The sequence below is a fragment of the Mus pahari genome, chromosome X (assembly GCF_900095145.1).
Source record: "Mus pahari chromosome X, PAHARI_EIJ_v1.1, whole genome shotgun sequence".
Taxonomy (NCBI): domain Eukaryota; kingdom Metazoa; phylum Chordata; class Mammalia; order Rodentia; family Muridae; genus Mus; species Mus pahari.
Window position 1 is genome coordinate 39,376,929 of NC_034613.1, and position 15,353 is coordinate 39,392,281.

Below are 15,353 nucleotides of genomic sequence, written 5' to 3' on the forward strand. Positions count from 1 at the left end.
GGGGCCTGTCCCAGAAGATGTGTCACTTCTGCAGTTTGCACACTCACCTGCACAGGCTAGACTCTGAGTGACCCTGGACACAATATGTCACTCTCACCTGCCAGAGGCTAGACTCTGAGTGACCCTGGACACAATATGTCACTCTCACCTGCTCTGGCAGACAGAGCCCTCCCGGGTGGCCACCTTTCCTCTGGCAGGGAAGGTGCCCAGATGTATGGAGCCCGAAACAGGTTCGGTCCCTGAAGCTAGATTGTTTCTGTCTGTCCCAAAGCTGTGTAGCTTCTGTAGTCCACACTCTCACCAGTGCAGCCTGGAGCATGAGAGAACGGGCAGACACCTCTCCTCTGGCAGGAAAGGTGCTGGGTGACTGGAGACAGAAATGGGATCTGTCCAGAAGCTGTGTCGCTTCTGCAATCTGCCCTCTCCCCAGCAAGGACTGAAGCCTGGGGGTACCGGAGCAAAGATCTGTTGTAGACATTCTAAAAGTTCCCTAAACTGTCCATGATGTGTCTCCTAAGAAAGTGGAGAGATGTCTCCACCATTAGGATCGCAGACTGTTCTGGCAGAGGCCCCATGTGGGCTGCACAGAATGCATGCATCAGTGATCATGTTTACATGTCCTCTCACACATACACATAGTTAAAAATAAATAAAATTTAGAAAAAGTACAAGAGTCTCCAATAACAATACTGTTGTCCAGTATAAGAAAGTAATATTTAAGGGACTGGAGAGATGGCTCAGTGGTTAGGAACACTTGCTATGTTTACATGTCCTCTCACACATACACATAGTTAAAAATAAATAAAATTTAGAAAAAGTACAAGAGTCTCCAATAACAATACTGTTGTCCAGTATAAGAAAGTAATATTTAAGGGACTGGAGAGATGGCTCAGTGGTTAGGAACACTTGCTATGTTTACATGTCCTCTCACACATACACATAGTTAAAAATAAATAAAATTTAGAAAAAGTACAAGAGTCTCCAATAACAATACTGTTGTCCAGTATAAGAAAGTAATATTTAAGGGACTGGAGAGATGGCTCAGTGGTTAGGAACACTTGCTATGCACACTTTTATGTAGATGGATCTGTTTGAGGCCAGCCTGGTCTATAGAAGAGAGTTACCATTACACAGAAAACCCTGTCTTGAAAGAAAAAACAAAGCAAACCAAGCAAGCAAGCAGGCAAACAGAAAAGTGCTTGCTGCTTCTGTAGAGTTGGGCTGCCAGTCTCCACATGGCAGCTAACAACCATTCATGGCTCCGGTTCCAGGGAAACCAAGCCCTCTTCTGATTTTTTTGCAGGCACTAGGCACACACATGATACATGTAGGCAAAAACGTGTATGTGCACGCATGCACGTGCAGGCATGTTGCCTGAGTGTGTGTGATAAATAACTGAAAAATGAGCCTAATACTTGAAACCCAGACCATATTAAAAATTCACCTATTTGTGAGCTGAGGATATAGTATTTATATAGTGTTATATAGGGTTTTCATGTCTTTGGCTTATTCCTATATTGCCTGAAACTTGTGATCACTAACTATTATAGTCATTCTAAACCTTTTGCATTAGCAAGATGTGCATGTTTGGTTATACCACATTAAACAGTGCAGAGGTTGCCTACTTAGTCATATGATATCCAGCATATCTTTCTGTTGTAAAAGGTAAACCTTTCTTTTGCAATTAGCAAGTAATTTATCAGGTGAAATTCTGATCACATGCATATGTCCCAATACCTAATAATGAAATGTAACTACTTTTATGGTCATGTTACTTGTATGATCCTAGCACACAATGCTACAGAAACAAAGTACATTATGTTATGTATTCTTTGGATGATCTAACTTTTCCGTAATGATCACAGCACCCACTAATGATCCTTGAGGTTTGATTCTTGGTAACAGTCGGGCATACGTTCTTGATTAATCCCATTTAAAACCAGAGTAGAGCTAACTAGAACATTTTCATGAATCGGTGCCAAGAGACAAAGACCAAACAGCAAGATTATAAATTAGGTGGAGGAACGGAGCCATTTTCTTTTTATTCACTGGTAATTGTTATAAAGTACAAACAAAATTTCTGTGGCATTGGATATATTCACATTGTTTGCTACCAGGATCCAGAATTTAAAAAAAAAGAGCATATGCTAATGAGTTCCATGATATTTTAATCCATGTATCTGATGTATTTTTATCACAGTTACTCCTCATTACCCTTGCTTGCCGCCCTCCCACTCCTGCTGACTCCTTCTTCTTTTCCATTTTTCTCCTCTACTTCCATGTTTTTAGTTGTGAAGTGATGTTTCATTAGTTTTACTTATAGGAACATGGACACCTTACCAGTATCTATACCACTGAAATAAAATGTCTTTTCCTCCCCCAGCAACCGTGAACTGTCTATAGATCCTTGGGCAGGGGTGGCCCTTCCCTTCTAGCAAGTGTTAACTGCCTTTAAATCCTCAGAGAGGAATGGGGCCTCATGAGTCTCTGTAATCCATGGTGGATCCAGGAATTATTTCATAAACTGAAACCCTATAATCACGAACCAACTATCCTTCCTCTCCCCTGCTCCCTGGCAACCCCATACTGTTCTCTTGTCTTTGTGAATTTGTCAAGTCGAATTAACTCTGAGTGGACTCATAAAAGTTTGTCCTTTTGTGAGATTTTTATGTATCATAATGTCCCCGAGGTTCATCCACATGCTAGAATGGTTTTGAATTTCTTTCCTGTAAAGATTGAAAAAAAGTTATCTCTACATTTCACACACACATGCACATGCGCTCACGCACGCACGCACACACACACACACGCACATACACACACACACACACACGTGTGCACACACACTACATTTTATCTATTCAACCACTGATGGATGTTTGGGTGTCTTTCATTTATTGGGTATTGTGAATGATGCTGCAATGAACATGGGTGTAAATATCCTTTGGGGGATACTGTACTTAGTATTTTGGGGGATATATCTAGCAGTGGAATTGCTGAACCATTTGGGAATTCTGTGTTTAAGTTTTTGAGGTGCTTGACAGTTACCTTTATTTTCCAGACTACTTAACATTATCCGGGTGCGCAATAAAAAGCAAAGTATATTTTGGTATGTTTTTCCTTGAGATAGGTGTATTTTATATAAATATATAAAAATGGTTCTGGAAAAATATAGCTCAGTGATGGATAGTTTGCCTAGCATGCACAAATCCTTAGGTTCAAGCCCTAGTGTGCCTGCACATCAATTTATATTAAAACCTTTTCTTAACGCCAATTTTGTTTCAAAAAATTTAAAAATTTCAACAAAGAAATATTTATTTTTCCCTCTGCAGATATGTGATCTTTTTAGTCTACTTAATACTCTTGCTTTGGTTGTAGTAATTGCTCCTGGGAATTTTTCATGCTGTTGTTCCTAACTCCATTATAGACATAAGCAGCAAAAGAATAGAACTTATCTAAAAGTAGGAGAAAGAGTTGTATGGTGAGACTTTTCTGGTGAGCTTGAACACACCTTCTCTGTTCAGTAGGGTACCTGTTCCTTAGCTGTGGACTGTTGCCAGAACACATTAATGAGAAACTGAGTGTGGTTAAATTTTCACTTTTTTCCCCAGATTTTTGTGTTTATGGTATGTGAGTATTTTGCCTGAATGTTATATAAATGCACCACATGCATGCAGTGCCAGCAGCGGCCAGAAGAGGGCACCAAGTACCTTGTAACTGGAGTTAGAGAAAGTTGTGAGCCACTATGTGGGTGCTGGAAAGTGAATTTGGGTCCTTTGCATGAACAAGGGCTCTTAACTCTGAGCCGTCACTCCTAAAGTTTGACTTTTCCAGAGAAGCTAGAAACTTGCATTTCTTTGCAAAACACCTTAATCAACAGCTAACTAAATCTTTTAAGAATATTCTAGAGGCCACATACATAAATACATCTGTGGGCTGAAATCTTCCAGTAGTTTTAGGGCCTTATTGTTCATCACTGGTCTTATGGGGAGGTCACACTCTTTAGCAGAGTGAAGCAGGTGGAAGAGTCCTAGAGGAAGTTACTATTAGGCGAGGTCAGTAGGATTAGCCTTGGCACAGTCACATCACCTGTATATAGGGTTTGGGAATTCAGAGATGGTGAAATACTTTAATATAAAAGTTGCATCAGAAAGCAGTTATCTACATAGCATGGTATTTTCAGTTCTTAAAGTTTATTTTCATGGATTATAATTAAGTAATCCTATTGATTGTGGGTATATTTCTAGTGGTAAAATGTATGGACCCAAGTTTGATTCCCATAACCCCCATAAAAGTATCAAAAGCTGGGCACAGAGGTGTGTATTTTTTTCATGATATTATTTTCTTTTTATTGTTGACTGTCTTATTAGATCTTTTACAGCCCTATTAAAGATTTTTCACAAACCTAATTTAATAGCTTGATATTCAAATTAGAAATTGTTACATTATTTTTACTTCCCTGTTTATGTTTTTATTTCATTCTATTTTCTTTTTTTCTTTTATTGGATATTTTATTTATTTACATTTCAAATGTTATCCCCTTTCCAGGTCTCCCTCCCCACAACTCCCCTATCCCCTCCCTCTGCCTCTATGAGGGTGCTCCCCCACCCCCCTATCCAGAGGTGTGCACTTTAATCACAGCACTGGAGAGACGGAGATGGATGAGTCTCTGAGCCTCTCCGGCCAGCCAGCATAGCCTAATTTGTGAAGCCCAGGTCTTGATGAAAGTTTCAGTGTCAAAAACCAAGGTACCCCACTCCGGAGGCTTGTTCACATGTGCTTGCCCCCACACAAACTGAGTAATGTTCAGTTAAACTTATGAAGGTAAAGAATCTGTTGTGAATACGTAAAAAATGCTAGGTGTAATATGAGGGGCTGACGAGATGGTTCATTGGGTGATGACAACCTCTGCAAGCCTGCCAGCTTGAGTTCAATCTGAGACTCACATGGTGCAAGGCAAGAACTGACTCCTGCTAGGGGTCCCCTAACAGCCATACGTGTAACATGATGTGTATACCCACACAAATAACACACACATGCACACACAAAAATAAAAAGGGAAGGCATAAAAATCATCTCTAATTGTACAAACACAAACTATCTTAATATATTTCTTTCTGAAGAATGTATATTCCTTTCTCTCTGAACTTACAATAGCAGTGCTAGATATAATTTCATATCATGCATTTTTTAAACAATGCATTAGGATTTCCTTGTATAATTAATATTCTTCAAAGATTCCCCCCTCTCTCTTTGTGTGTGTGTGTGTGTGTGTGTGTGATTGCATATGTGTATGTGGCTGCATTTGTGTACACTGTATGTGGAGGCCGGAGACGACTTTAAACATCATTTTTTTTGAGACAGGGTTTCTTATTGGCCTGTTACTCATCAGGCTAGAGTGGGTGTCTAGCAAGCCCTAGGCATCTGCTTGTCTCTGTTCTGGGATAACGAGCAGCTTTGCCTTGTGCACTGCCAGCCCTCTGTGGTCCTGTGAGTGGGATAGGAATATCATGCTAGTTGTTTGGTATCTCAGTGCCGGAGGACCTTCAGGGGAGCACTGTTTCCTCCTTGCTCTTTCCCTTCGGCCTCAGACTTGTGCTTTTACCCACTCTCATCCTTGGTTTCAGGAATCAATCAGGGAAGTGTCCCTCTCCTCACTGACATCTTTTTTTTTTTAATTTTAGAGACAAAAATCTCACTGTGTATCTCTGGCTCGCCTGGAACTTGCTATGTAAACTTGAACTCTGAGATCTACCTGCTTCTGCCTCTCAAGTGCTGGGATTAAAGGTATGCACCACCACGCCCAGCTGCCAATGTTTTTATTAATTTGTCCTTCTAATGAGTGTGTACTCATGTCTCGTCTTGTCTAAAGAAATTCTTCTCCTAGTCCTGCAGATTGAAGTCAGGGCCTCATGGGTCCCACTGAACTGTGTCCGCAGCCCACTTTCTACTCGGTCATGCTAGCCACTTTGTAGTCAGCACTGGCCCTGAATTTAGGATTCTTCTGCTTCAGCATCATGAGCAGTTGAGATTAATTACAAGACTATATCACCTGGCCTATCATGCTTTTTTCTTTTTTAAAAACCTTTTTAATCAGTACATATTGTAGAAATGTGTTTCATGCTGATATTTTCATATATGTACATAACATACTTTGATATCATCCCTTATTGCATCCCTCTCATTCTTTCATCTTCACAGATTATCCTCTTTCTGCTTTGGTGTCGTGTGTGTGTGTGTGTGTGTGTGTGTGTGTGTGTGCATTTGCGTGGGTGACGGTGAATAACCTCAGGTGTCATTCGTCAAGAGCTGTCTACTTTGTTGTTTTGAGATAGGTCTCTCACCGGAGGGAACCCTCTCTGCCTTCCCAGTACTGAGCTTCTAAGTCTGCATCCATATAACTTGCTTTTTATTATGTGGGTTCTGAGTTGAGTTCAAGCTCTCACAGTTGCATAGCAAGTTTAGCACTTTACTGATTGAGCCATTTCTCTAGTCCCTTGAGACTTTTTGAAAATGTTCCTTTAGTCATCATCATCATCATCATCATCATCTTCCTCCTCCTCCTTGTTGTCATCCTCCTCTTTTTTTTTCTTCCTCCTTCTTATTCTTTTTCCTTTTCTCCTTCTCCTCCTCTTCTTTTTTCTTTTTTCTTTTTCTTTTTTGAGGCAGGGTTTCTCTGTGTAGTCCTGGCTGTCCTGGAACTAGCTCCATAGACTAGACTGGCCTTGAACTCACATAGATCTGCCTACCTCTGCCACCTGAGTGCTGGTATTAAAGGAGATTGCCACCACCACCTGGCTGTTCTTATTTTTAATTATGTGCATCTGTATGTGTTTGCAGGTGTACTTGGAAGCCAGTGGCACTGGGTGACCTGGAGCTAGAGTTACAGGCGGTTGTGACCTACCTGATATGGGTCCTGCGAATTGAACTTTTAGCCAGTGAGATATCTTTTGAGCCCTCCCCCTTAATTTTTTTTAAAAAAGATATTCTATTTATGTATATGAATGCTTTTTTGCCTGCATGTATGTCTATGTACCACATGAGTGCCTGAAGACTGCAGAGACCAGACAAGGGTTTTGCATCCCTTAGAACTGGAGTTACAGGTACTTGTGAGTTGCCATGTAGGTGAGTGGAACCGAACTATGAAAGAGCAGTTGGTACTCTTCTTAATTGCTGAGCCTTTTCTTCAGCTCCATAGGCTTTTTAAAAAAACTGATACAGGGTCTAACTATTTATTAGCCCTGGCTGGTGTGCACTTGCTATATAGACCAGCTTGCTCTTGGACTTAAAACTCTGCCCCCTGAATTCTGTGATTTAAAGGTGGTATCACCATGCCTGTTCCCCTTAAAACTTTTTATATGGTCTAAAATATGATCTGTTTTGTAGAAAGTTCTACGGGCTACTGAGAAGATTTTATATTAGACAACTTTTGGGTAGAATATCCTATAGATAATATTTTGTCAATTTTACCTGTATTGTGGTTTAACTGAAGTTTCTTTACCTTTTTTTGTTTTTTTTGCCTAGATGAGATTTGTTGGTAGCCATGAATTACTGAAGTTTCTCACTGTGATTGTGTCTGTACTCACTTATCGCTTTATGTTGGTTAGGCTTGTTTTATGAAATTGCATGTCCCAATATTTGGTGCATGTATATCTACAGTTGTTATATTTTCTTGGTTGATTATTTTATTAGTGTGTGGAGACCATCTTTATTTTCTTTGCTGTGCTAGAGATTTAACTCTGGGCCTTATGTATGCCAGTCAAGTAGTGTACTGCTGAGCCATAACCCTATCTAGAGACTTTTAACTTTTCTTAAAAATTTCATTTTGAAGTCAGCAGTTGGAGGGTAGGAGGGTAGGGCAGGGAATGGAATATGGAGTGTAAAAAATGAATTACAAATAAAATTAAATTTAAAAAAAAAAGAAAAAAATGACTAGAGTCATCCAAGTAGGTAAGAAATGGCATGTCACTGTGATGTATATTTGTTTGCTTTTGAGACAGGGTTTCTCTGTGTAGCCCTGGCTGTCCTGGTACTCACTCTGTAGACCAGGCTGGTCTGAGACTCAGACATAGCTGTCTCTGCTTCCTTAGGTGGGGGATTAAAGGTGTGTGCGACCACCACCCAGCTGTCATTGTGGTTTTGGTGTACATTTTCCTAATGCCTTAATTCTTTAAGATTTTTCAAATACTTCTCCATTGTGTGGGTTATCTTCTCGTTCACTGCATGTTATCTTTTAAATTGCAACTTTTTAATTATGGTAAAGTCCAACTTTTATATTTAACTATTTTTCTTTTGTCTCTTGTGCTTTAGGTGTCATGAATGGTTTTATTTGTATTACAACATTTATGGATAGGGAATTATCAGCATCCAGTGTTAGCTATCAATTTGAAAGACTGTACTGTACATTTCAGAGTTTATTTTCTGGCAGTTTTCACTATTGACATTTTTTTTTCACCTTTAAGACATATGTGACTCTCAGTAGTTCTCTGATACTACTTTGGTTTTACAGGGTGTGGTCCCAACTGCTCAGCGTGCTGCAATCGTTGTGGGAGTAGAGTTGCCCGTTTATGATATTACCAAGAAGCACCTGATAGTTTCAGGAATGCTGGGAGACACAATTTTAACACACTTTGTGTAAGTGAATTATGTTTGATTCATTCTGTGTTTAGCAGTTTGAATATAAAAAGCCTCTCTTACTAACCCTTATCTCCTATGGCCAATATGTCAAGCTTTCTGAATTTTTTTATAATTTTTAACTTTCTGCTATATACTAATATATAAAATGGTGGGTTTTTCTAAAAATTTGTGGAATTTCCTATTTTACTTTTCTCATTATTCATTATAGAAGATTATGTGTTTCAGTATGACACTTTCTTACATTAGTATCACATATTATGTTCATATTTATAACATGCATATGAAGCACTCTGATTATATTTCCCTCCCCCCACCTTCCCCACATTTACAGTCATATGCTGTGGATGCCTGCCAGCTTGGCGGTTGGGTGTAGTCTGGAACCCTACTAGATGCTTTGGGATCTTCTTAAACAGCTTGTACTTTATTTACTTATAGACTTTAGAGGAAACGTCTCCTATGTCTCAGGCTGGCCTCAGACTTTGAATTTCTGAACTGTCTGTCTTACAGAGTGCTAGGACTATAGATATGCAGTGTGCACCATTACAACCTGTGTATTTGGTACTGGGATTGAAGCCAGGGCTCGTGCTTGCTAATCAAACACTGTGAATGAGCTACAGCCTCAGCTCCATCAACCTATTATTTATTTTTGTTCTTGACCAGAAGGCAAATTTCCTCTCAGTATAGCCAAGAAAAACAATGGGTAAAATTCTTTTGAGTTTCTGAAGCTAAAACAGCTTTTGGCTGAAGATTATTTCTGCTCTCATACTGCATTTTCTTTGTCATGTAGCCTTTGATATTTTGCTACTTAAATATATTTGGCATATGATGCCGTGTTTTGTCAGTTTCATGTAACTGATCAATGTTATAGGACATGTCCTGCTTAGGGATGTTGTTAGGTTATGGACTATATCCTTTAAAAATGAGGCTGAGTTTCAGAGGAAATGAAAGGGACAACCTTTGAATGATGCTTCATTAGAAAAGATTTTCTTTCTCTTTAGATTATAATTGAAGGGAGCCCAGATTTTATCTGATGGATGGATCTAAGTTATTATACTTTTTGCATTTGGCCTAAATTCTGTTTAAGTAGGCAAGTGGTGGAAGTGGGTGGGGATAACCTATGATCTTAAATTCGTTTTCACCTTTAGTTCCAGTTTTACCTGTGGTTTGGCCGGGGCTCTGGCATCTAACCCTGTGGATGTAGTGAGAACTCGAATGATGAATCAGAGGGCAATAGTGGGACATGTGGACCTCTACAAGGGTACTTTGGATGGTATTTTAAAGGTACGTACACCGTGATGTTCATTACAAATTCTGTTTTCTTTGATGTTTGAGACCTTTGTCAGGCCTTATTCTTCTTGCTAGGTATTCTGAACATCAAACAGCCAGTATGTGTATTTTTTTAGTAACCTCTGAGAATCATTCCAAGGTAAATAACCCATCTCTTAGGAAAATCGTTAATGCATATTGCTTAATATTATTCCAATTTAAGTGCTTGAAAATACAGGATACATATATTAATAGCACTATGAAGAATTACTGAAATCAAGATTTAATGTATCTGAGGATATGAAAGGGGAAGTTAGAGGGGAGCAGGAGGAACGGAAATGAAGAAAATAAGCACTTATCTGTGAACTGCTAATTTTTAAATTAAGGGATGGAGAGATCGGTCAGCAGTTAAGTTCCAAAGGCCTTGTGTTCAATTCCTAGCACTCAAATGGTACTTATGACTCTAGGGGATCCAATGCCCTCTGCTGGCACTGAATGGACATGGTAAATGATACACATGCAGGCAAAAGAGCTATACACATAAAATAAACAATGAATGAGACTTACTGTAGCCTGTATTTTCCAACCTCAAATAAGAGACTCTGTAGTAGAAAGCCTGGTACTTAACAAACCTCAAAACCCAGTCCATGATTTAAGTTCCAGGTTGTTCTGCTGATCACATTTTGCTTTTAGTATTTCTGTTGGGACTGAATATCATAAATGTATACAGAAGTGTTGGTTATATTACTTCTATAAAAAATTCAGGGATAAAATGCGAAGGGACCATATGTTTTTTTTCCTGCTTTTATCAGTTTCATAGAACAGCTATTTATTATCTATGGGACACTTTTAACTGCTACAGGGAAATTATTGCTATTCCTAAAGTACTGGCAGTTACAAACAGATAATCAATACAGCCTAATAAGTGATAAACTCAGAAATCTATGGTAGGAAATTATAGCCCACACTTGAGAAGTTTGAAATAAACTCTTGGGGGATGTCTGTAAATTGAAGACTAATAGTTCACATCTATTGTATGCTTTATTGTATGACAGGAGTGTTCTAATGAAACTTGGATGTATTCAGTCATTTAATTCTCCCCATTATCCTATAAGCTAGATATTGAAGCACTGAAGGATCACCTCCCTAAGAATTTCATGATTAGCAAGTAGGAATGCTGCAATAAACTTCTATAACCTTTGGGTTATAGAAGCAGTCTTAACTAATATACCTGGCACTTTTCTCATATTGGTGACTGTAGGTTAGTTGGGTTATAAAGTGTACTGAGTGTTGTGCTGAGATGGTTGGAGATACGGAAAGCTTTAACCAGGTTCCATTTGTATTTTAAGCAGATCACTTTGTCTGTGTGGAAATAGGATCTAAGATAGTGGTTCTCCGTCTTGAGTGCACACTGGAATCACTAATTTCACAGCTCCCATGTTTGCCTTAGATCAGTCAACTCAGAACCCAGGTTATCAATACTTTTAGAATTTCATATGTGATTGTATGTTCATTTAAGGTTGAAGACCACCAATCTAAGGGGATAAGGGTGGGACAGTAAGTGTGTCTTCTATCAGAATTAACTTAATGTGTCAAAAATGGGACCTGAGAATTTATATTTCCAGAAAGGTCCCAGGTAGTAGTGATGCTGATCTGATTGACTTAATTAGCCATTGACCTGGAGGTAAGGTTGTTGGTTGAAAATCTTACATTATCTGAGTGATGAAGGATGAAGGCCTGAGCCTCAATATGACTGAGGCAGAAAGATGGGACAGAATTGAGACTAATTTAGTTGATTAAGTCAGTACAGTTTTGTTGAGATGATATAGAGAGGTGCAAGGAGGAGAAGGTGTCAAAGATGACTTCCTGAATTTGGTGACCAGATGGTGGCATTTGGTGATGGACAAATCATAAGAACAGGGCTCAGAAGTTAAAAGAGCATTGGGTACTCTTACATAGGATCTGGGTTCAGTTTTCGGCACACAAGTACCAATTTATGACCATTTTTTACTCCAGTCCAAGGGAATCCCAATACCATCTTCTGGTCTCTATGGGTACCAGGCATGCATGTGATAAACAAACATGCAGGTAAAACATCCATACATATAAAAAATAAAATGAAAAATTAAAGAACAGATTTTATAGGAGACACGGTTTTTGTTGGTTAGTTTGATGTGTGTAGGGAACAGCCAGTGATATTCAGAGACAATAGTTCTAACTTGGAGGAAGTTTGTGGTTGGAGGTAAGCATCTGTGGGGTCATTCACATACAGACAGGTGTATAACCAAACACAGACGGTAGAGTAGTTCACAGCCTTTTTACTTTCTGAGGATGCTAAGGTACTATATAATTGTTTGCAGTAAATGTTACAAACTGTATCTTCCAGAGAAACAGTGCCCCAGTCAGTCACTACTTCTGTAAAGAAATGTAAAGTTCTTTAGGATCCTTTTCATTCCTATCCTCTTTTTTTCTTCCTTTTTCTACATTCCAGATATAGTAAAAGTTGTCTAGCCCTAGAGTTCTTTTATTCCAAGTCAGCCATATACTTTCTTAGACACTCGCGCCAACACCATAAATGTGCCTTCTGTTTTTCCCACTCCTATTCGTTCTCCAGATCTCCTATCTTTTCCCACAAAGGCCTTTTCTGACCATTGTACTAGGTTATATATGCAGGTTTTTTCTTTTTTAATTTATTTTTATCTTTCTAAAAATTAATTAATTAATTAATTGGAAAAGTATCTTTGCCGGGCAGTGGTGGCGCTCACCTTTAATCCCAGCATTTGGGAGACAGAGGCAGGCGGATTTCTGAGTTTGAGGCCAGCCTGGTCTATAAAGTGAGTTCCAGGACAGCCAGGGATACACCGAGAAACCCTGTCCCGAAAAACCAAAAACCAAAATAAAACAAAACAGTATCTTGCTAAAAAGCTGAGATTGGTGTGAAAGTCACTATTTACCCCACACTGATCCCAAATATCCGATTCCCCAGGGTCTGCCTTTTGAGTGTTCAAGAAAGATTTCTTATAGTCCCTGTCATAGTATTCCCCACCCCTACACATACTTTCTTTCTCTCTCTCAATATATATTTAAATCTTCCCTGAGAATAAATTCACATATTGTCAAAAATAATTTATTCAAAATGATATATAGTAGACAGTATCATAGTAAATAACAATGAGATATGTCTAACACTTACTTGGTCAATTTTAGAACATTTTTATCACCTGAAAAACGACCTATATACCCTGTACACCACTTCTGTTTCTCCTATCCACTTAGTCCTGAGTAAATACTAGCTTGCTTGCTTCTTTCTATCAATGTCTGTTCTAGATATTTCATGGAAATGCAATCATATTGCGTGACTTTTTAAATTGGTTTCTTTTAAGTAACATGCTTGCATATATCAAGTCTTTGATTCTTTTTATTGCTGAATAAAACATTAAACTGCATAGCTATATCACATTTTATTCATATTTAGTACATTTCATTGGATTTGCTTTTACTGGTTATCTAAGTAAAGTTTCATGGAAATAGAGATACAAATATTTCCATTTATCACGTCTCCAAGGCAAGCTATTTACTAAATCACCTTATTACACAGCAATAGATAACTTATATAGTCCATGCTCCTATAGAATGTACATTCTAGTGAGGCTGACAAGAAAGTACACAAATTAGTATAGACAGACAGATACTGGTAGATACTAACATTGATATATATATATAATGCAGAGCCCTGTTACCTGTGTTTATCTGCACAAGTTATTTATTAATACACAACCTTATTCTTCAAATATCCTGGAGATTTATAAGGATTCAGATAAGTCTTAGAACTGTTAGAGCATCATACTATTTTTGTGTGTCTTTATACCCAACAAATTTATATTAAAAAAACTTTAATGTTCCATGATCTGTGAGTTGGTAGGGATATAAAGGTGAACAAGGCAAACACTGTTCATCCCCTATTGGAAGTTCTATTGTAGTTGAGAAAGATAGACAAATAATTGTAGAAAGAAGTAAATACTATGCAGAAAATAACAGCATATTGAAATAGCAACTTGGTGGTCTGAATTCCTTCATCTAGGCTGCTTAACAAAAGCTTCCGGATAATTTGGATGATAGGAAGGAGATGGCTGTGTGAGAATAATTCCATAAAGAGCAGATTATAAAGGGTCTTACTGAGTTGAAAAGGGTTTGACATATTCAAGAGTTAAAAGGATTGTATGGCTGAGTGTGGCAAATGAACGAGAAAATAATAGGAAATCAGTCTGCAGAGAGGGACAGGGTCTGAATCATGTAGGATCCAGTGGACCATTGTTGGTTTTTTGAGATAGGGCTTCTCAGGCTGTCCTGGAACTCCCTCTGTAGATCAGGCTGACTTTGAACTCACAGAGATCTGCCTGCCTCTGCCTCCTGAGTGCTGGGATTGAAGGTGTGGGCTCACCACTGCTCCCCCACCAACATGACATGATTTAGAATTCTTAAAGATTGATTTTAGTTTGTAGGTGGAGATCATTGGTCAGTTAGGAATTTATCATGGTGACTGAGATAATAATGATAGGTTTGGATTATCTCTGTGGTCCCTTGTCATTTGATTCTGTAATTTTAGGTTATCTGCATCTCAGCTTTATTTTGGCCTGAGTCTTTCAGAATTTACTAGAGGTAGAAGCATATTACCAATGGCTGTGTATAAGTAGTAACTGTACTATGTTATTATCTATCCCCCCTCCCCAGTGGTTAATAATGACACTCATTTCTGGGATCTTAAATGGCAGGATGAGAAAAGAGACACTTGTAAATCTGGCTTCTCATATTATTATTAAAATATGTCCATTTCTTAAAACAGTGGTAAAATTCATTTCACTAATGAAAAGGCAGAACAACATTTTTCAGTATCTCACAGAACACCCAACATATTGTTATTACTTAATAGATAATTGTCTATTATATACCACACATGGCAGAATTCAGCATATGACACTGGCTTTTGACCTTCCTATGTCATCTAGTTCTTGAAACCATTTGGTGCATAGAGAGCCCTACTGTATAAATCAGGGCACCAAAATGCAAAGCAGTTCCTATTGTTCCTCACACACCATCCTCAAAGGATCCACATGAAACGTACCATGGAGTCACACTAATTTAAAGTAGAAAGCAAGAGCCAGAGGAGGAAAGTGGCTTTCTCAAGTCCTTATTCACGTCCCTGGTTTTCTTTATCCCTTTTATAACTTGTGGATATTATATGTGTCAACATATTAGTATCTACCAAAATCTGTCCATAATAATGTATGCATTTGCTTGTCAACTTCACTAGACTATACATTCCATGGTGACATGGACTGTATAACTTAGGTATAGCTGTGTGGTCTTAAAAGAACACTTACAGCCGGGCGTGGTGGCGCACGCCTTTAATCCCAGCACTCGGGAGGCAGAGGCAGGCGGATTTCTGAGTT

The 15,353-nt window shown here is 38.6% G+C and overlaps 1 protein-coding gene across 5 annotated transcripts in view; it reads left to right on the forward strand.

The window, feature by feature from the left end:
- The window catches only part of Slc25a14 (solute carrier family 25 member 14), a 36,389-nt gene that overhangs the window by 18,330 nt on the left and 2,706 nt on the right, over nucleotides 1-15,353 (forward strand). For all 5 annotated transcript variants that reach the window (XM_021187700.2, XM_021187702.1, XM_021187699.1 and 2 more), the window contains 2 exons: nucleotides 8,510-8,634; nucleotides 9,783-9,918. In XM_021187700.2, the coding sequence (XP_021043359.1) occupies nucleotides 8,510-8,634; nucleotides 9,783-9,918 (261 nt within the window). The remainder of the gene's footprint in view (nucleotides 1-8,509; nucleotides 8,635-9,782; nucleotides 9,919-15,353) is intronic.